At 44.3% G+C, this 23,536-nt stretch overlaps 1 protein-coding gene across 1 annotated transcript in view; it reads right to left on the bottom strand.

Annotated features, from left to right (window-relative positions):
* Window positions 1-293: 293 nt before the first annotated feature.
* The window catches only part of LOC121577177 (copine-8-like), an 81,228-nt gene continuing 57,985 nt past the window's right edge, over window positions 294-23,536 (bottom strand). Inside the window, exons 16-20 of the mRNA XM_045223631.1 lie at window positions 16,831-16,958; window positions 3,087-3,189; window positions 1,819-1,876; window positions 875-948; window positions 294-535 (exon numbers count right to left, since the gene is read on the bottom strand). Of these exons, the coding sequence (XP_045079566.1) occupies window positions 329-535; window positions 875-948; window positions 1,819-1,876; window positions 3,087-3,189; window positions 16,831-16,958 (570 nt within the window). The 3' untranslated portion in view covers window positions 294-328. The remainder of the gene's footprint in view (window positions 536-874; window positions 949-1,818; window positions 1,877-3,086; window positions 3,190-16,830; window positions 16,959-23,536) is intronic.

Raw genomic sequence — 23,536 nt, 5'->3', positions numbered from 1 at the left:
AATAAGAGACAGCAATGTTCTTCTGAACGGTTCTTCACAGATTGGATGCTGCTCCTGGTTGGTCAGACCAGTAAACTGTGTCCTCTGACCTCTAAGCTCTGACCTCTGAGGGGAAGTCCTTCCTGAGGGACACTTTAAACGGAAGCAAAACACCTTGCTGTCCTTTCTGCAGATAGGAATTCAGAATTTACAAAAGTGCAACATGACAGTGGAAACGGCAGTTGGTTTCTTCTGACCGCCATCGTCAAACTCCAGTGAGGAAGAAGAAGCAAGAAAGAAGAGGCCGGGGGGAGGGAGGGGGTCTTACCTCTCAGAGGGGTCTTACCCCTCAGATTCGGCTGACCCGTCGGGTGAGGAGGGGGTGCACGGCGGGGGCGGGGGTGTAGGCAGGGGGGCAGGGGCCTGGTTTGATGCACCTGGTCCTCATGTAGGAGAGGAACTGGTCAGGGATCTCAGCCAGGACCTCCTTGGCCAGACGGGCCATACTCAGAATGTGGTTCCCCCTGCGGTCGATGTAGTCACGAAATGGAACAAACTGGATGGAGAAAAGGAGGGGAGGAAGAGAGAAGGAACGAAGGAGGGGAGGTAGGGAGGAGGAGAAGGAGTGGGGGGAGACAGGGAGGGAAAGAGTTCAGCAATTCTGTTAGAAAAAGATAACAATGAATAGAGAGGAATACAATGGATAAAGAGGTGGAGGAGGAAAAAATAAAGAATACAAGTGAAGATATGGGAAGAATGACATTTACAAACATTTACATGACATTCTATTGATTCTAGAATGTAAGCCTATTTCCATAGACACTGAAACTCTGCTTTAATATATGCTTTTCATTCTATAGGCATGCATTGAGGCACAGAGAATGCTCTATAATACCTGAACAATGTCTCTCTCTGCGAACCTCCCTTGGGATGAGATCCTCTCTTCATCTCCATCAAGCTCAATCATTTCTGAGGAGAAGAAAAGCAAGCGAGACACAGAGAGAGAGAGAGAGAGAGAGAATCACATCAGTCAGCCATGCCATGTCAGAACAAAGCCCACATCGACATGTCAACATCATCAGTGCCACGGTGCATGACACATCGTAGGCTACACATACTGTACTGTTGTCCGTGTGCACTGACTTCACACACTACATTACAACAGAGAGCCAGTAAGCGCACTACACAAGATGACAGTGTTCCATTGCCTGCCATGTAGTTTGAGTACAGAGAATGTGTTTGTGTGTAGAGCGGTGAAATCCTTGGTTGTAAGTTTAACATTGCACGCTACTGGGTGAGTGATGAGTGATGCGCGTATGGTGAAGTATGTGCTGGGATACGTGTAAGGGAAAGCAACCATGTGTAGCGGCACAGGGAGGGACGTCATGCTACTGTGCACATTGACTTTATAAGCGTGATAATGTTTAATGCCCATTGACTTTAGAGGCTAATTGCTCATAAGGAATGAATGTGTTTATTATGGAGCTGGAGTGTTATATGAATTGTAAACATCTCTTTCCAATAATAAGAGAGGAGAGGTGAGGACTCGATCTGTTCCTAAATAAAGGTGAATGAAAATGATGACAAATGACTGTAAAACGTCACAAATGAGCATCGCCATTTAGAAAGACATAAACAAAGTGGCGGATGGGAAACAAATGAGAGAGAGGGAGAGGAAGGAAAGAGCGAGAGGGAAAGGAGAAGAGAAGAGAGGGAGAACCGGGTGAGGGGCGTAATAATGGATTTAACACAGAGAAGAGATGAGAGAATACACATAGAAACACATATGCGTGCACACGCACACGCACACCCACCCACATTCCATTATTCCTGTCTTACCATTAAATTCTGCTGGTCCAACCCCGACAATTATAATTGACATGGGCAAAGTAGCCGCCTTTGGAGGTGGAGAGGGGAAGAGAGAGCGAGAGTGATGATAGAGGAGACAGGAGAGCGAGAGAGAGAGAGAGAGAGCGAGAGAGAGAGAGAGAGAGAGAGATGTTTCAAAGAAAAGAGAGCCTGAGGAAACAAGTTTCTTTTCAACGTCAATGTCAATAACCAGCGTTATCTAAAACGCCACAGGCTGTCAGAGAAATACTCCCAATTAATACACTCCCAATTAATGTACACTGTAAGTACTGTAATAGCCTCTCTACTTCTCATATAATGGTACAGCAGAGATCGACTGTCATAAGATGGATAATGTTTTCCAATTCTGCTCCTTTATGCGATTTGGTTTCCATCTTCTGCTGAGCCTTTATAGGACTAAAAAACTATTTGTGAAAAAGTAGTAGAATCTGTCGAACCTTTGTAGGACTAATTACTGGATTAGCACCTCTCTAATTTCATGCATGTACAACTTGTGTCTAAACCCCAGCCAGCCAGACAGCTAATAAATGAACCTTATTTCCATCCTCTCCCTCAGCGGATGTCTATTACATTGCATAGTGGGTTGAGTGGGTTGCCATTCGCCAAAGGCTGGATGAGAATGATAGATGTTATCACTGTGTTTCATAACTTTTTATTGCCATTAAATTGGCAGAGATATGAGGAACATCTATTTCTGGGGTTGCTTGGTACTCATTGTTCTCATATCTTACTCCACAATCACATTACAGGATGTAGGGAAACTTGTGTAACACAGAGTAGCGATTCTGTCTCTATGTAACACAATTTTGGAATCAGGCCATTCCAAAACAGCATTTCTCAACGTAGACAGAAAAACACCATAAATCAGGGGTGTCAAACTCATCCATCGAGTGCCTAGTGTCTGCAGGTTTTTGGTTTTTCCTTTCAATTAAGCCCTAGACAACCAGGTGTGGGGAGTTCCTTACTAATTAGTGACCTTAATTCATCAATCAAGTACAAGGGCGGAACGAAAACCCGCAGCCACTCGGCCCTCCGTGGAATGAGTTTGACACCTGTGCCGTAAACGATAACAATATCAACGTTGGGTCCAACCAACTATATCTAGAACAGCCCCAAGATACACGTTTACAATGGACATGTTTGAAACACATTTTAAGTCCTAGGACTCCTTTCCTATTTTTACAGGTCTGGTGGCATACTGTAAATTATGGGAAATAATACTTTTGACATGTACGTACGTTTACAATAGACTCCTTTGTCTGGGCCATGTCGGTGATGACACCGTCCGAGATGATAAGGAGGATGAAGTACTGGGAGCCATCTTTCACTGAATGTGCATACCTGGAGTGGGGGAGAGAAAGAGAGAGAGCAGAGGAGAGGAGAGGAGAAAGAGAGAGGTTGGTGGGAGGAGAACAGAGAGGAGAGCAGGATGAGATGCACTGGGGAATCAATAAATCAACCAATTGAATGTATTTATGAAACTTATTTTGTGTTAGCCTATGAGCTCTCATTAATCTAATCTACTCTCATGCCTGGAACTCTAGTCATTTGTTTGGCTGATGGTTGAGGCCCATATCTGGACTATAACTTCCCACGGGGGGCCAGTATGAAAATAAAAAAGAATAATGTATGCACTAACTGTAAGTCGCTCTGGATAAGAGCGTCTGCTAAATGACGTAAATGTAAATGTAAATGTAATAACCCTAGGGGGTGTTCCTCGGTTTAATAATCAATCAATCAATCAATCAATTTTATTTTATATAGCCCTTCGTACATCAGCTAATATCTCGAAGTGCTGTACAGAAACCCAGCCTAAAACCCCAAACAGCTAGTAATGCAGGTGTAGAAGCACGGTGGCTAGGAAAAACTCCCTAGAAAGGCCAAAACCTAGGAAGAAACCTAGAGAGGAACCAGGCTATGAGGGGTGGCCAGTCCTCTTCTGGCTGTGCCGGGTGGAGATTATAACAGAACCATACCAAGATGTTCAAAAATGTTCATAAGTGACAAGCATGGTCAAATAATAATCAGGAATAAATCTCAGTTGGCTTTTCATAGCCGATCATTAAGAGTTGAAAACAGCAGGTCTGGGACAGGTAGGGGTTCCATAACCGCAGGCAGAACAGTTGAAACTGGAATAGCAGCAAGGCCAGGCGGACTGGGGACAGCAAGGAGTCACCACGGCCGGTAGTCCCGACGTATGGTCCTAGGGCTCAGGTCTCTCAGTTGGCTTTTCATAGCCGATCATTAAGAGTTGAAAACAGCAGGTCTGGGACAGGTAGGGGTTTCGTAACCGCAGGCAGGACAGTTGAAACTGGAATAGCAGCAAGGCCAGGCGGACTGGGGACAGCAAGGTGTCAGCATGCCCGGTAGTCCTGACGTATGGTCCTAGGGCTCAGGTTCTCAGAGAGAAGAGAGAACGAGAGAATTAGAGAGAGCATACTTAAATTCACACAGGACACTGGATAAGACAGGAGAAGTACTCCAGGTATAACCAACTAACCCCAGCCCCCCGACACATAAACTACTGCAGCATAAATACTGGAGGCTGAGACAGGAGCGGTCCGGAGACACTGTGGCCCCATCCGAAGAAACCCCCGGACAGGGGACTTAGTCTTGACTTAGTCTTGACCCCTGGGCCCACGCAACAGCCACCACACACACACACACACACACACACACACACACACACACACACTGCACGCTTTCTGAGTGACACATTAATACAGCCACAAGTATTGGGAGAATTACGGTCTTGCTTGACACTGGAGCCACTTATTTGTGTGAAAATGACTTCCCTCAGTGTGTTTTGGTCACACTGAAGATAAATGAGCTATGAACGGCAAAGCTATTCTTAGGCCACGTGGGCGGACGGATCAAACCGAGAAATAAATGGGATTTGAGGGGCGAAGAGGGATTGAGGAGAAAGCTTGTTACAGTCAATCTTGTGTGTGTGTATAGATGACTGGGCAAGATGTCCTAATAGTGAACACCAAATAGAGCATGTACAGCACAGGGACACCACACGATACGGAGAGACACCAAGTCCAGTTTTCTTCTGCTCGGATAAAATGACCATTAATCAACCATGTGGACAAGGCGACACTCTCTTAGTCTCAGATAGTGTCAGTCTACTGGTCGATAGTACAAAGCCTTATTGGTTTTCAACAACTAACTCTCTGTATGCAACGTTGAATTAATAATTTGGAACAACATTGAATAATTTTGGATGCAGAGGAGGAGGAGACTGCTGACTGCTTGCTTCCGTTTGCAGTTTATTTTATTGCTGCAATAAGTAAGGAATTGCACTGGAAGCTGGAAAGCGACCATGTATCATCCTAATCTTGTTTGAAGTGTAGTTTTTTCATATAAAGGCACTGGTGTGATTTTGCTGTAATCTAATCTGAGCTCAGATTTCTCATCTATTTGTGTGATGGTGGTAAATTGTGACATTTAGGCTACTGCTTTCATGTGTGGTTACTTATGTTCCGTGAGTGGGTGGGGAAAGTATTTTCTTTTCTGATCACAGTCCGGCAGGCAGACCTACAGGTAATTGCCAAAATAAAGGAAACACCAACATAAAATGTCTTAATAGGGCGTTGGGCCACCACGAACGGCCAGAACAGCTTCAATGCGCCTTTGCATAGATTATATAAGGGTCTGGAACTCTATTGGAGGGATGCAACACCATTCTTCCATGAGAAATGTCATAATTTGGTGTTTTGTTGATGGTGGTGGAAAACGCTGTTTCAGGCGCCCCTCCAGAATCTCCCATAAGTGTTCAATTGGGTTGAGATCTGGTGACGGACACACACACACACACACACACACACACACACACACACACACACACACACACACACACACACACACACACACACACACACACACACCTCTGCTCATTGGAGACCCCTTCACACATACCTCTTCTTCTAGCCATGGTAGCCAAAATAATGTGTGGAAGCACCTGCTTTCAATATACTTTGTATCCCTCATTTACTCGTGCTTCCTTTATTTTGGCAGTTACCTGTATGTTGCTCATCGATCACCTGCATGGATGTTGGTCAGTTACACACAAAGCACAAATGATTTTCTCCAACTGCGAAGGCCAGAAGTGATCATAAGGTTTGTGTGTGTGTGCTAATGCCAGTACAGTAAGTATTGATTCCAGTGGGCGGCTGAGCTATTAGAACATTTATTTTCATCTGGACTTCCTCCAGGGGGTCACAGGTCACTGTGGAACAACAGAAGAACACAGGAAAATGCTACCTAATGACCATCCCATGTTATTGTACCACTGTGAATGGCCACAGTAGGAGTTGAATAGAATGGCACTGTGTGTGCTCATCCAAATAATCTTGGCTCCTGGACTCTGTCCACGCATTTCAAGGCTGCGTTGAGACAGTGACTTATCAATGACCCAAGACCAGCTCAGTTAATCCCTACCATTGTGTTGCTGAGTTGTCATAATGCTGCAGCAAATGCACAGTGCATTCGAAAAGTATTCAGACCCCTTGACTTTTTCCACATTTTGTTACGTGACAGCCTTATTATAAATTGGTTAAAATGTTGTTTCCCTCAACAATCTACACACAATACCCCATAATGACAAAGCAAAAACTGTTTTATTTTTGCAAAGGCATTAAAAATACAAAACCAAAATATCAAATTTACATAAGTATTCAGACCCTTTACTCAGTACTTTGTTGTAACACCTTTGGCAGTGATTACAGCCTCAAGTCTTCTTGGGTATGACGCTACAAGCTTGGCACACCTGTATTTGGGGAATTTCTCCCATTCTTCTCTACAGATCCTCTCAAGCTCTGTCAGGTTGAATGGGGAGCGTCGCTGCACAGCTATTTTCAGGTCTCTCTAGAGATGTTTAGATCGGGTTCAAGTCCGGCTCTGGCTGGGCCCGGACTTGAACCCGGTTGTCTTGGCTGTGTGCTTAGGGTCGTTGCCATGTTGGAAGGTGAACCTTCGCCCCAGTCTGAGGTCCTGAGCAGGTTTTCATCAAGGATCTCTCTGTACTTTGCTCTGTTCATCTTTCCCTCGATCCTGACTAGTCTCCCAGTCCCTGCCGCTGAAAAACATTCCCACAGCATGCTGCCACCACCATGCTTCACCGTAGGGATGATGCCAGGTTTGCTCCAGACGTGCCGGTCGGCATTCAGGCCAAAGAGTTCAATCTTGGTTTCATCAGACCAGAGAATCTTGTTTCTCATGGTCTGAGAGTCCTTTAGGAGCTTTTTGGCAACTCCAAGCGGGCTCTAATGTGCCTTTTACTGAGGAGTGGCTTCCATCTGGCCACTCTGCCATAAAGTCCTGATTGGTGGAGTGCTGCAGAGATGGTTGTCCTTCTGGAAGGTTCTCCCATCTCCACATAGGAACTCTGGAGCTCTGTCAGAGTGACCATTGGGTTCTTGGTCACTTCCCCGACCAAGGCCCTTCTCCCCCGATTGCTCAGTTTGGCCGGGCGGCCAGCTCTAGGAAGGGTCTTGGTGGTTCCAAACTTCTTCCATTTAAAAATGATGGAGGCCACTGGAGGTTTTTGCTCAGACAGGCACTGTCAACCGTGGGACCTTACATAGACAGGTGTGTGCCTTTCCAAATCATGTCCAATCAATTGAATTTACCACAGGTGGACTCCAATCAAGTTGTAGAAACATCTCAAGGATGATCAATGGAAACAGGATGCACCTGATCTCAATTTTGAGTCTCATAGCAAAGGGTCTGAATACTTATGTAAGTAAGGTATTTCTGTTTTTTATTTGTAATATATTTGCAAACATTTCTATTAAACCTGTTTTCGCTTTGTCATTCTGAATACTATCCGAATGCACTGTATGTGTGAAATGCTTCATAATGTACGTGATATCAACAGAGAGGTATATTTTCTGGGTGATTTCAATATTGACTGGCTTTCATCAAGCTGATCACTCAAGAAAAAGTTTCAAACTGTAACCAGTGCCTGCAACCTGGTTCAGGTTATCAGTCAACCTACCAGGGTAGTTACAAATTGAAATCATCAACGTATTAATACTGCATGAATTTGCTTTAAAGCAGTATCCAAATCCATCAGATGTAGTGATCACAATATACAGTGAGGGAAAAAAGTATTTGATCCCCTGCTCATTTTGTACGTTTGTCCACTGACAAAGACATGATCAGTCTATAATTCGAATGGTAGGTTTATTTGAACAGTGAGAGACAGAATAACAACAAAAAAATCCAGAAAAACGCATGTCAAAAATTGTATGAATTGATTTGCATTTTAATGAGGGAAATAAGTATTTGACCCCTCTGCAAAACATGACTTAGTACTTGGTGGCAAAACCCTTGTTGGCAATCACAGAGGTCAGATGTTTCTTGTAGTTGGCCAACAGGTTTGTACACATCTCAGGGGGGATTTTGTCCCACTCCTCTTTGCAGATCTTCTCCAAGTCATTAAGGTTTTGAGGCTGACGTTTGGCAACTCGAACCTTCAGCTCCCTCCACAGATTTTCTATGGGATTAAGGTCTGGAGACTGGCTAGGCCACTCCAGGACGTTAATGTGCTTCTTCTTGAGCCACTCCTTTTTTTTGCCTTGGCCGTGTGTTTTGGGTCATTGTCATGCTGGAATACCCATCCACGACCCATTTTCAATTCCCTGGCTGAGGGAAGGAGGTTCTCACCCAAGATTTGACGGTACATGGCCCCATCCATCATCCCTTTGATGTGGTGAAGTTGTCCTGTCCCCTTAGCAGAAAAACACCCCCAAAGCATAATGTTTCCACCTCCATGTTTGACGGTGGGGATGGTGTTCTTGGGGTCATGTGTAGTTCTGGGCTGATTCCTCACCGTTTTCATGATCATTGCAACTCCACGAGGTGAGATCTTGCATGGAGCCCCAGGCCAAGGGATATTGACAGTTATTTTGTGTTTCTTCCGTTTGCGAATAATCGCACCAACTGTTGTCACCTTCTCACCAAGCTGCTTGGCGATGGTCTTGTAGCCCATTCCAGCCTTGTGTAGGTCTACAATCTTGTCCCTGACATCCTTGGAGAGCTCTTTGGTCTTGGCCATCGTGGAGAGTTTGGAATCTGATTGATTGATTGCTTCTGTGGACAGGTGTCTTTTATACAGGTAACACACTGAGATTAGGAGCACTCCCTTTACGAGTGTGCTCTTAATCTCAGCTCATTACCTGTATAAAAGACACATGGGAGCCAGAAATCTTTCTGATTGAGAGGGGGTCAAATACTTATTTCCCTCATTAAAATGCAAATCAATTTATAACATTTTTGACACGCGTTTCTCTGGATTTTTTTTTTGTTATTCTGTCTCTCACTGTTCAAATTAACCTACCATTAAAATTACAGACTGATAATTTATTTTGTCTGTGGGCAAACATACAAAATCAGCAGAGTGCTGGATGACCTTTCTTTGTATGCACAGGGTGTCATGTCTCCAAAATACTAAATAAATGACCACCCATAGAATTAGGAATTAGAATACTTAATAATTATAGTGGGATCTCAATGTGACCACAAGACTCTCTTTGGTCCATGCGTATCTAACAGACTCTCTTTGGTCCATGCGTATCTAACAGACTCTCTTTGGTCCATGCGTATCTAACAGACTCTCTTTGGTCCATGCGTATCTAACAGACTCTCTTTGGTCCATGCGTATCTAACAGACTCTCTTTGGTCCATGCGTATCTAACAGACTCTCTTTGGTCCATGCGTATCTAACAGACTCTCTTTGGTCCATGCGTATCTAACAGACTCTCTTTGGTCCATGCGTATCTAACAGACTCTCTTTGGTCCATGCGTATCTAACAGACTCTCTTTGGTCCATGCGTATCTAACAGACTCTCTTTGGTCCATGCGTATCTAACAGACTCTCTTTGGTCCATGCGTATCTAACAGACTCTCTTTGGTCCATGCGTATCTAACAGACTCTCTTTGGTCCATGCGTATCTAACAGACTCTCTTTGGTCCATGCGTATCTAACAGACTCTCTTTGGTCCATGCGTATCTAACAGACTCTCTTTGGTCCATGCGTATCTAACAGACTCTCTTTGGTCCATACGTATCTAAGGACCAGACGCTTGCGTGGACTAGAGCTAGTTTATATAAAGTGCTCAAAAGTCGTTGACACCCAAAACCAAAAGAAACAAGGGGTAGCACCCCTTCGGACAGCAGGGGGCGCCCTGCCTCTCTCTCACCTGGCCAGACCCACTGCCTCTCTACGGACCCCTGCTGCCCCTGCTACCTGGATACAAACCAGACATAGCAGCTTCTTCAACAAGCAACACACTTCCTTTCCACATTACTCTATCAAGCGAAGAAATGGAATGATTGTAATATTAGCTGACATCAGCTCTGATACAGTATGTGCTCAACCATCACTATAATGGTGCTGTTCTTCATACTTGACTCTGGTCTATGAATTGAATCTCTCGATACTGCCCCACTATTACCAGAGACGGCACTATAATATAGACCAGGGATGGGCAACTTTGATGGGGTTCCAGTCGGAACTCAGTCGGGGGGAGAAATTGATCCGCGGGCCTGCAAAAGGCCAGTTGCCCATCCCTGATATAGACATAACTACTTGAGCATTTTAATAGGACTCACTTAAAAAAGCCTGAGCTCGCTAAGTGAGACTTGATCACAGTGGGTGAACCTGTCAAACGGAGAGCTTCCATGGGTGTCTGTCAGCACAGCACAGCACAGGCAGCCTCACTCTCTCCTTCAGCTTCTCTCTGAGGTAATTACCCATGCTACATCTGTCCCCACCAGCTCTGTCTCAGCCTATGCAAGAAAACCCAAACACACACCCAACGTTCCTGACTTTATTAACCTGCCACCTTCAGTTGACACTCTCAGCATAAATATTTGTATTTATACATACTCAAGAGAAGTTGCTACTTTACTTGCGTTGCATCTCCAGAGTTATCATTGGAAATTGTATGCCTCTTAAATAGTTGAGAAACTGCTTTGGTGTATACTATGATGTTTCAGAACACTTTTTAAAGATTTTGGTGGCAAATTATTCTTTAGCAGTGGGGTTTCAAAACTGACTGACATCTTGTTGAATTGATTTGGACAGACTACTTTCTTTTTTTTTATAGGAAAAGGTACACTTTTCCACAAGATGTCAAATGTCAGAATTGTCACTAGATTCTATGTTAACTTAAGTGTGTGATCTTTAGCACATAAGGTAGGCTAAAACTGAGACTGATGTGATGCTGTGTACTACACGGAACAGAAAACCATTCAATGGGTGACAGTATGAAAAATGTATGCACTCACTAACTGTAAGTCGCTCTGGATAAGAGCGTCTGCTAAATGACTAAAATGTAAATGTAAAATGGGATCAAATACTTTATTCCCTCACTGTAGTACCCATATCTAGGAAAACCAACGTTCCAAAGGCTGGGCCTAATATAGTGTATAAGAGGTCATACAATACGTAGTGATTCTTATGTTGATGATGTAAAGAATATTTGCTGGTCTGTGGTGTGTAATGAGGAGTAACCAGCTGCTGCACTTGACACATTTATGAAATGTCTTATTCCAGTTACTAATAAGCATGCAACCATTAAGAAAATGACTGTAAAAATGGTTAAATCCCCTTGGATTGATGAGGAATTGAAAAATTGTATGGTTAAGAGGGATCAGGCAAAAGGTATAGCAAACAAGTCTGGCTGCACAACCGATTGGCAAACGTACTGCAAATTGAGAAATCATGTGAATAAACTGAATAAAAAGAAGACGAAGAAACTACGCTATGAAACAAAGATAAATGACAAAGAATGATAGTGAAAAGCTTTGGAGCACCTTAAATGAAAATTTGGGCAAAAAGGCAAACTCAGCGCCATCATTCATTGAATCAGATGGCTCATTCACCACAAAACCCACTGATATTGCCAACTACTTTAATGATTTTTTCATTGGCAAGATTAGCACTTAGGTATGACATGCCAGTAACAAACGCCGACACTTCACATCCAAGTATAACTGAAAAAATTATGAAAGACAAGCACTGTAATTTTGAATTCCGTAAAGTGAGTGTGGAAGAGGTAATAAAATGGTGGATCAACAATGACAAGCAACCGGGGTCTGAATACTTGGATGGAAAATGACTGAGGATAATAGCGGACGATATTACCCCTCCTATTTGCCATATCTTTAATATGAAAGTGTGTGCCCTCAGGCCTGTTGGGAAGCAAAAGTCATTCCGCTACCCAAGAATAGTAAAGCCCCCTTTACTGGCTCAAATAGCTGACCCATCAGCCTGTTACCAACCCTTAGTAAACTTTTGGAAAAAATGGTGTTTGACCAGATACAATGTTATTTTACAGTAAACAAATTGACAACAGACTTTCAGCACGCTTATAGGGAAGAACATTCAATAAGCACAGCATTTACACAAATGACTGATGATTGGCTGAGAGAAGTTGATGATAAAAATAATGTAGGGGCTTTTTTGTTAGACTTCAGCACGGCTATTGACAGTATCGATCATAGTCTGCTGCTGGAAAAACGTACAGTTGAAGTCGGAAGTTTACATTCACCTTAGCCAAATACATTTAAACTCACAATTCCTGACATTTAATCCTAGTAAGAATTCCCTGTCTTAGGTCAGTTAGGATCACCACTTTATTTTAAGAATGTGAAATGTCAGAATAATAGGAGAGAGATTGATTTATTTCAGCTTTTATTTCTTTAATCACATTCCCAGTAGGTCAGAAGTTTACATACACTCAATTAGTATTTGGTAGCATTGCCTTTAAATTGTTTAACTTGGGTCAAACGTTTCGGGTAGCCTTCCCCAAGCTTCCCACAATAAGTTGGGTGAAATTTGGCCCATTCCTCCTGACAGAGCTGGTGTAACTGAGTCAGGTTTGTAGGCCTCCTTGCTCGCACACGCTTTTTCAGTTCTGCCCACACATCTTCTACAGGATTGAGGTCAGGGCTTTGTGATGGCCACTCCAATACATTTACTTTGTTGTCCTTAAACCAAAGTACGATCTTTGTCCCCATGTGCAGTTGCAAACCGTAGTCTGGCTTATTTATGGCGGTTTTGGAGTAGTGGCTTTCCTTGCTGAGTGGCCTATCAGGTTATGTCGATATAGGACTCGTTTTACTGTGGATATAGATACTTTTGTACCTGTTTACTACAGCATCTTCACAAGGTCCTTTGATGTTGTTCTGGGATTGATTTGCACTTTTCGCACCAAAGTTCATTTATCTCTAGGAGACAGAACGCGTCTCCTTCCTGAGCGGTATGACGGCTACGTGGTCCCATGGTGTTTATACTTGCGTACTATTGTTTGTACAGATGAATGTGGTACCTTCAGGCGTTTGGAAATTGCTCCCAAGGATGAACCAGACTTGTGGAGGTGTAAAAAAAAAATCAGAGGTCTTGGCTGATTTCTTTAAATTTTCCCATGATGTCAAGCAAAGAGGAACTGAGTTTGAAGGTAGGCCTTGAAATACATCCACAGGTACACCTCCAAATGACTCAAATGATGTCAATTAGCCTATCAGAAGCTTCTAAAGCCATGACATCATTTTCTGGAATTTTCCAAGCTGTTTAAAGGCACAGTCAACTTACTGTATGTAAACTTCTGACCCACTAGAATTGTGATACAGTGAATTATAAGTGAAATAATCTGTCTGTAAACAATTGTTGGAACAATTACTTGTGTCATGCAAAAAGTAAATGTCCTAACTGACTTGCCAAAACTATAGTTTGTTAACAAGACATTTGTGGAGTGGTTGAAAAACAAGTTTTAATGACTCCAACCTAAGTGTACAGTCGTGGTCAAAAGTTTTGAGAATGACACAAATACAAATTTTCACAAAGTCTGCTGCCTCAGTTTTGATGATGGCAATTTGCATATACTCCAGAATGTCATGAAGAGTGATCAGATGAATTGCAATTAATTGCAAAGTCCCTCTTTGCTATGAAAATGAACTTCATCCCAAAAAAACATTTCCACTGCATTTCAGCCCTGCCACAAAAGGACCAGCTGACATCATGTCAGTGATTCTCTCGTTAACCCAGGTGAGAGAGTTGACGAGGACAAGGTTGGAGATCACTCTGTCATGCTGATTGAGTTAGAATAACAGAATGGAAGATTTAAAAGGAGGGTGGTGCTTGAAATCATTGTTCTTACTCTGTTAACCATGGTTACCTGCAAGGAAACACGTGCCGTCATCATTGCTTTGCACAAAAAGGGCTTCACAGGCAAGGATATTGCTGCTAGTAAGATTGCACCTAAATCAACCATTTATCGGATCATCAAGAACTTCAAGGAGAGAGGTACATTTGTTGTGAAGAAGGCGTCAGGTCGCCCAAGAAAGTCCAGCAAGCGCCAGGACCGTCTCCTAAAGTTGATTCAGCTGCGGGATCGGGGCACCACCAGTGCAGAGCTTGCTCAGGAATGGCAGCAGGCAGGTGTGAGTGCATCTGCACGCACAGTGAGGCAAATACTTTTGGAGGATGGCCTGGTGTCAAGAAGGGCAGCAAAGAAGCCACTTCTCTCCAGGAAAAATATCAGGGACAGACTGATATTCTGCAAAAGGTACAGGGATTGAACTGCTGAGGACTGGGGTAAAGTCATTTTCATAAAGTCATTATGAATCCCCTTTCCGATTGTTTGGGTCATCCGGAAAACACCTTGTCCGGAGAAGACAAGGTGAACGCTACCATCAGTCCTGTGTCATGCCAACAGTAAAGCATCCTGAGACCATTTATGTGTGGGGTTGCTTCTCAGCCAAGGGAGTGGGCTCACTCACAATTTTGCCTAAGAACACAGCCATGAATAAAGAATGGTACCAACACATCCTCCGAGAGCAACTTCTCCCAACCATCCAAGAACAGTTTGGTGACGACCAATGCCTTTTCCAGCATGATGGAGCACCTTGCCATAAGGCAAAAGTGATAACTAAGTGGCTCAGGGAACAAAACATCAACATTTTGGGTCCATGGCCAGGAAACTCCCCAGACCTTAATCCCATTGAGAACTTGTGGTCGATCCTCAAGAGGCGGGTGGACATACAAGAACCCACAAATTCTGACAAACTCCAAGCATTGATTATGCAAGAATGGGCTGCAATCAGTCAGGATGTGGCCCAGAAGTTAATTGACAGCATGCCAGGGCAGATTGCAGAGGTCTTGAAAAAGAAGGGTCAACACTGCAAATATTGACTCTTTGCATAAACTTAATGTAATTGTCAATTAAAGCCTTTGACACTTATGGAATGCTTGTAATTGTACTTCAGTATACCATAGTAACATCTGACAAAAATATCTCATAACACTGAAGCAGCGAACTTTGTGAAGACCAATACTTGTGTCATTCTCAAAACTTTTGACCATGACTGTATGTATACTTTCGACTTCAACTGTATGTGTTATGGCTTTACACCCCCTTGCTATATTGTGGTTAAAGAGTTACCGGTCTAACAGAACACAGAGGGTGTTCTTTATTGGAAGCCTCTCCAACATAACCCAGGTAGAATCAGGAATTCCCCAGGGCAGCTGTCTAGGCCCCTTACTTTTTTAAATATTTACTAACGACATGCCACTGGCTTTGAGTAAAGCCAGTGTGTCTACGTATGCGGATGACTCAACACTATACACTTCAGCTACTACAGCGACTGAAATGACTGCCACTTAACAAAGAGCTGCAGTTAGTTTCAGAATGTGTGGCAAGGAATACGTTAGTCCTAAATATTTCAAAAACTAAAAGCATTGTATTTGGGACAAATCATTCACTAAACCCTAAACCTCAACTAAATCTTGTATTGAATAATGCGGAAATTGAGCAAGTTGAGGTGACTAAACAGCTTGGAGTAACCCTTGATTGTAAACTGGGTGTGTGGTCCCGTGTCATGGTGAGGTGCAAAACACGGACAAAAACATGTTGATACAACAGTAGCTAAGATGGAGAGAAGTATGTCCATAATAAAGCGCTGCTCTGCCTTCTTAACAACACTATCAACAAGGCAGGTGATGGGGAATACATGTATTTGCGTGATTTGTTTAATATGAATAGTTAATAATTAATATGCTTAACAATAGTAGAGACATTTCTTAACTACCAACGCTGTGCTTTTCATGAGGAGGGTTCCCTCTAGCTCCCTGCAGCTGGTCTGGGCGTGTAGTCAAGGACATGGGATTGAGATAAAAAAATTACAATTGGCTCAGAACAGGGCAGCACGGTTGGCCCTTAAATGTACATGGAGAGCTAACATTAATAATATGCACGTCAATCTCTCATGGCTCAAAGTGGAGGAGAGATTGACTTCATCACTACTTGTTTTTGTAGGAAGTGTTGACAAGCTGAATGCACCGAGCTGTCTGTTTAAACTACTAGCACAAAGCTCGGACACCCATGCATACCCCACAAGACATGCCACCAGAGGTCTCTTCACAATCCCCAAGTCCAGAACAGACTATGGGAGGCGCACAGTACTACATACAGCCATGACTACATGGAACTCTATTCCACATCAGGTAACTGATGCAAGCAGAAGAATCAGATTTTTTTTTTTTAAGATAAAAATACACCTTATTGAACTGCGGGTACTGTGAAGAGACAAACACACACACAGGTACAGACACATGCATACGCACACAAACGCTAGCACACGCACTCTACACACACGTACATTGTAATTTTGTTGTATGTTAGTATTATACATGTTGTATTGTAGATACGTAGTGGTGTAATAATGTTATATGATGTACTGTTTTATCTTTTGTTTTATGTGTGATGTAAGTGCCTTAATGTGTTTGGACCCCAGGAAGAGTAGCTGCTGCCTCGGCAGGAGCTAATGGGGATCCCTAATAAATACAAATACATGGTGGGTGGTTCTGAGTGTATTTGTATGTGTGTGCTGTCTGTGTCTGTCTGTGTATGTGTGTGTTGTCTGTGTGTGCGAGCATGCGTGTGTGTGCATGTGAATGTGTGTGCGACCTACCTGGCCACGTGGTTAATGACAGGGGAGAAGTGTGTGGGTCCATAGAGTCGAACAGACTTGAGGCTTTGGTAGTAAGCCTCCATCACCCCCTCTATCCCAATGCAGTACGGATTCTGGGGGTTCCCATTCTGCACAGACACACAAAGAACAAACAATATAGGAATAAATTAATTGATTATCAATTAATCAATCAATCACATTGATTTAAAAGCACATTGTACACTACCGTTCAAAAGTTTGGGGTCACTTAGAAATGTCCTCATTTTCGAAAGAAAAGCAAATTTTTTGTCCATTAAAATAACATCAAATTGATCAGAAATACAGTGTAGACATTGTTAATGTTGTAAATGGCTATTGTAGCTGGAAACTGCTGATTTTTTTATGGAATATCTACATAGGCGTAAAGAGGCCCATTATCAGCAACCATCAGTCCTGTGTTCCAATGGCACGTTGTGTTTGCTGACCTTCTAGGCAGTTGCAAAGAAAAAGCCATATCTCAGACTGGCCAATAAAAATAAACGATTAAGATGGGCAGTCTGAGATATGGCTTTTTCTTTGCAACTCTGCCTAGAAAGTCAGCATCCCGGAGTCGCCTCTTCACTGTTGACGTGGAGACTGGTGTTTTGCGGTTACTATTTAATGAAGCTGCCAGTTGAGGACCTGTGAGGCACCTGTTTCTCAAACTAGACACTCTAATGTATTTGTCCTCTTGCTCAGTTGTGCACCGGGGCCTCCCACTCCTCTTTCTATTCTGGTTAGAGCCAGTTTGCGCTGTTCTGTGACGGGAGTAGTACACAGCGTTGTACGAGATCTTCAGTTTCTTGGCAATTTCTCGCATGGAACTGCATTCATTTCTCAGGACAAGAATAGACTGACAAGTTTCAGAAGAAAGTTATTTGTTTCTGGCCATTTTGAGCCTGTAATCAAACCCACAATTGCTGATGCTCCAGATACTCAACTAGTCTCAAGAAGGCCAGTGTTATTGCTTATTTAAATCAGCACAACAGTTTTCAGCTGTGCTAACATAATTGCAAAAGTGTCACATGATCTCAGTATATATACACCTGTTCTGAACGGCTCCAGAGTCTGCAACACCACTAAGCAAGGGGCACCACAAAGCAAGCGGCACCATTTTTAAATTTTTTTATTTCACATTTATTTAACCAAGTAAGCCAGTTGAGAACAAGTTCTCATTTACAACTGCGACCTGGCCAAGATAAAGCAAAGCAGTGCGATAAAAACAACAACACAGAGTTACATATGGGGTAAAACAAAACATAAAGTCAAAAATACAACAGAAAAGATATATACAGTGTGTGCAAATGTAGCAAGTTATGGAGGTAAGGCAATAAATAGGCCATAGTGCAAAATAATTACAAATAGTATTAACACTGGAATGCTAGATGTGCAAGAGATGATGTGCAAATAGAGATACTGGGGTGCAAATAAGCAAAATAAATAACAATATGGGGATGAGGTAGTTGGGTGGGCTAATTTCAGATGGGCTGTGTACAGGTGCAGTGATCGGTAAGGTGCTCTGACAACTGATGCTTAAAGTTAGTGAGGGAGATAAGAGTCTCCAGCTTCAGAGATTTTTGCAGTTCGTTCCAGTCATTGGCAGCAGATAACTGGAAGGAATGGCGGCCAAAGGAGGTGTTGGCTTTGGGGATGACCAGTGAGATATACCTGCTGGAGCGCATACTACGGGTGGGTGTTGCTATGGTGACCAATGAGCTAAGATAAGGCGGGGATTTGCCTAGCAGTGATTTATAGATGGCCTGGAGCCAGTGGGTTTGGCGACGAATATGTAGTGAGGACCAGCCAACAAGAGCGTACAGGTCACAGTGGTGGGTAGTATATGGGGCTTTGGTGACAAAACGGATGGCACTGTGATAGACTACATCCAATTTGCTGAGTAGAGTGTTGGAGGCTATTTTGTAAATGACATCGCCGAAGTCAAGGATCGGTAGGATAGTCAGTTTTACGAGGGCATGTTTGGCAGCATGAGTGAAGGAGGCTTTGTTTGCGAAATAGGAAGCCGATTCTAGATTTAACTTTGGATTGGAGATGCTTAATGTGAGTTTACAGTCTAACCAGACACCTAGGTATTTGTAGTTGTCCACATACTCTAGGTCAGACCCGTCGAGAGTAGTGATTCTAGGTCGGGTGGGCGGGTGCCAGCAGCGTTCGATTGAAGAGCATGCATTTAGTTTTACTAGTGTTTAAGAGCAGTTGGAGGCTACGGAAGGAGTGTTGTATGGCATTGAAGCTCGTTTGGAGGTTTGTTAATACAGTGTCCAATGAAGGGCCAGATGTATACAAAATGGTGTCGTCTGCGTAGAGGTGGATCTGAGAGTCACCAGCAGCAAGAGCGACATCATTGATATACACAGAGAAAAGAGTCGGCCCAAGAATTGAACCCTGTGGCACCCCCATAGAGACTGCCATAGGTCCATACAACAGGCCCTCCGATTTGACACATTGAACTCTATCTGAGAAGTAGTTGGTGAACCAGGCGAGGCAGTCATTTGAGAAACCAAGGCTATTTAGTCTGCCAATAAGAATGCGGTAGTTGACAGAGTCGAAAGCCTTGGCCAGGTCGATGAAGACGGCTGCACAGTACTGTCTATTTTCGATCGAGGTTATAATATCGTTTAGGACCTTGAGCGTGGCTGAGGTGCACCCATGACCAGCTCGGAAACCGGATTGCATAGCGGAGAAGGTACGGTGGGATTCGAAATGGTCGGTTATCTGTTTGTTAACTTGGCTTTCAAAAACTTTTGAAAGGCAGGGCAGGATGGTTCTAGAGTGTCACCCCCTTTGAAGAGGGGGATGACTATAGCAGCTTTCCAGCTCAGTGCAGTGGGCAGCTGGGAGGAGGTGCTCTTATTCTCCATGGACTTTACAGTGTCCCAAAACTTTTTGGAGTTAGTGCTACAGGATGCACGTTTCTGTTTGAAAAAGCTAGCCTTTGCTTTCCTAACTGCTTGTGTATATTGGTTCCTAACTTCCCTGAAAAGTTGCATATCGCGGGGGCTATTCAATGCTAATGCAGTACGCCACAGGATGTTTTTGTGCTGGTCAAGGGCAGTCAAGTCTGAGGAGAACCAGGGGCTATATCTGTTCTTAGTTCTGAATTTGTTGAATGGGGCATGCTTTTTTAAGATTGAGAGGAAAGCACTTTTAAAGAACAACCAGGCATCCTCTACTGACGGAATGAGATCGATATCCATCCAGGATACCTGGGCCAGGTCAATTAGGAAGGCCTGCTCGCTAAAGTGTTTTAGGGAGCGTTTGACAGCGATGAGGGTGGTAGTTTGACCGCAGATCCGTTACGGACGCAGGCAATAAGGCAGTGATGGCTGAGATCCTGGTTGAAGACAGCGGAGGTGTATTTAGAGGGTAAGTTAGTCAGGATGATATCTATGAGGGTGCCCATGTTTACGGATTTAGGGTTGTACCTGGTAGGTTCCTTGATAATTTGTGTGAGATTGAGGGCATCTAGTTTGGATTGTAGGATGGCTGGGGTGTTAAGCATATCCCAGTTTAGGTCACCAAGCAGTACGAACTCTGAGGATAGATGGGGGGCAATCAATTCACATATGGTGTCCAGGGCACAGCTGGGGGCTAAGGGGGTTCTGTAGCAAGCGGCAACAGTGAGAGACTTATTTCTGGAAAGGTGGATTTTTAGAAGTAGGAGCTCAAACTGTTTGGGCACAGACCTGGATAGTATGATAGAGCTCTGCAGGCTATCTCTACAGTAGATTGCAACTCCACCCCCTTTGGCAGTTCTATCTAGATGGAAAATGTTGAATTTTTGGTGGCCTTCCTAAGCCAGGATTCAGACACTGCTAGAACATCAGGGTTGGCGGAGTGTGCTAACGCAGTGAATAACTAAAACTTAGGAAGGAGGCTTCTGATGTTAACGTGCAGAAAACCAAGGCTTTTACGGTTACGGAAGTCAACAAATGATAGCTCCTGGAGAGTAGGAGTGATACTGGGGGCTGCAGGGCCTGGGTTAGCCTCTACATCACCAGAGGAACAGAGGAGGACTAGAATAAGGATACGGCTAAAGGCTTTAAGAACTGGTGTTCTAGTGCGTTGGGTACAAAGAATAAAGGGGGCAGATTTCCGGGCGTTGTAGAATAGATTCAGGGCATTATGTACAGACAAGGATATGGAAGGATATCAGTACAGTGGAGGTTAACCTAAGCGTTGGGTAACAATGAAAGAGATAGCATCACTGGAGGCACCGATTGAGCCGGTCTCGGCGTGTATGGGGGGTGGAACAAAGTAGCTATTTGAGGCAGTTTGAGAGGGACTTGGGGTTCTACAGTGAAATTGTATAATAAGAACTAACTGGAACAGCAATAGGCAAGGCATATTGACATGGGGGAGAGGCATAAAGCACAGGTGTTATTAGAGAGAGCTAAGACAACAACTGGTAATGGCGATGAAAGTTTGGGCTGAGGCTAAACAGATAAACAGGACAGGGTACCGTGTAAAGGAACAGTCCAGCAGGCATCAGCTGTGCAGCTGAGTGATCATAAGGTCCAGTGAACAGCAATATGTGAGTCCGAGAGCAGTTCGAATTGGTGCTACAGCACAGCGAGCAGGAAGCACGGCTGTTGTTTTCGTGTGCTAGCAGGCCGGGGCTAGCAGATGGATCTTCGTGGTCGTCGCGAGATGGATCTTCGTGGTCATCTTCGTGGTCGTCGCAAGTCTCCCGAGTGGCGCAGTGGTCTAAGGCACTGCATCGCAGTGCTAGCTGTGCCACAAGAGATCCTGGTTCGAATCCAGGCTCTGTCGTAGCCGGCCGCGACCGGGAGACCCATGGGTCGGCGCACAATTGGCCCAGCGTCGTCTAGGGTAGGGGAGGGAATGGCCGGCAGGGGATGTAGCTCAGTTTGTAGAGCATGGCGTTTGCAACGCCAGGTTTGTGGGTTCGATTCCCACGGGGGGTATGAAAAAAAAAATATGTATGCACTAACTGTAAGTCGCTCTGGATAAGAGCGTCTGCTAAATGACGTAAATGTAAATGTCGCAACGGGAAGCCTGTTGAAACCACAGACGATGATGGATCGTCAGGGCTCCGTGTCGACTCTAGGAGGTCCCGTCCGGTTGACAGAGAGGTAGATAGCCGGGAGATGTGCCTGACTCGAGGCTAGCTCAAGGCTGATTAGCCAACAACAACATCCATTTGGTTGCAGCTAGCTAGTTGCGATGTTCCGGTGTTAAGGTCCAGTGATTCAGTTATTCCGGCAGAAAATCTGATGTTCTGGGTGAAAACCGCTAACGGTGGTTTAGCTAGTTTCAACTGGAGATTCTAGATAAAGGTGAGTAAATAATAGAATCCGTTCCACATTGAGTGAGGCGGGTTGCAGGAAAGTACACTGCTCAAAAAAATAAAGGGAACACTAAAATAACACATCCTAGATCTGAATGAATGAAATAATCTTATTAAATAGTTTTTTTTTTACATAGTTGAATGTGCTGACAACAAAATCACACAAAAATTATCAATGGAAATCAAATGTATCAACCCATGGAGGTCTGGATTTGGAGTCACCCTCAAAATTAAAGTGGAAAACCACACTACAGGCTGATCCAACTTTGATGTAATGTCCTTAAAACAAGTCAAAATGAGGCTCAGTAGTGTGTGTGGCCTCCACGTGCCTGTATGACCTCCCTACAACGCCTGGGCATGCTCCTGATGAGGTGGTGGATGGTCTCCTGAGGGATCTCCTCCCAGACCTGGACTAAAGCATCCGCCAACTCCTGGACAGTCTGTGGTGCAACGTGGCGTTGGTGGATGGAGCGAGACATGATGTCCCAGATGTGCTCAATTAGATTCAGGTCTGGGGAACGGGCGGGCCAGTCCATAGCATCAATGCCTTCCTCTTGCAGGAACTGCTGACACACTCCAGCCACATGAGGTCTAGCATTGTCTTGCATTAGGAGGAACCCAGGGCCAATCGCACCAGCATATGGTCTCACAAAAACAAAAAACAAAAAAAAGGGGTCTGAGGATCTCATCTCGGTACCTAATGGCAGTCAGGCTACCTCTGGCGAGCACATGGAGGGCTGTGCGGCCCCCCAAAGAAATGCCACCCCACACCATGACTGACCCACCGCCAAACCGGTCATGCTGGAGGATGTTGCAGGCAGCAGAACGTTCTCCACGGCGTCTCCAGACTCTGTCACGTCTGTCACGTGCTCAGTGTGAACCTGCTTTCATCTGTGAAGAGCACAGGGTGCCAGTGGCGAATTTGCCAATCTTGGTGTTCTCTGGCAAATGCTAAACGTCCTGCACGGTGTTGGGCTGTGGACGTCGGGCCCTCATACCACCCTCATGGAGTCTGTTTCTGACCGTTTGAGCAGACACATGCACATTTGTGGCCTGCTGGAGGTCATTTTGCAGGGCTCTGGCAGTGCTCCTCCTGCTCCTCCTTGCACAAAGGCGGAGGTAGCAGTCCTGCTGCTGGGTTGTTGCCCTCCTACGGCCTCCTCCACGTCTCCTGATGTACTGGCCTGTCTCCTGGTAGCGCCTGCATGCTCTGGACACTACGCTGACAGACACAGCAAACCTTCTTGACACAGCTCGCATTGATGTGCCATCCTGGATGAGCTGCACTACCTGAGCCACTTGTGTGGGTTTTAGACTCCGTCTCATGCTACCACTAGAGTGAAAGCACCGCCAGCATTC

The sequence above is a fragment of the Coregonus clupeaformis genome, chromosome 11 (genome assembly GCF_020615455.1).
Source record: "Coregonus clupeaformis isolate EN_2021a chromosome 11, ASM2061545v1, whole genome shotgun sequence".
Lineage (NCBI taxonomy): Eukaryota > Metazoa > Chordata > Actinopteri > Salmoniformes > Salmonidae > Coregonus > Coregonus clupeaformis.
Note: the sequence above shows the minus strand (reverse complement) of the source record. Positions and strands in the feature narration are given on the sequence as shown.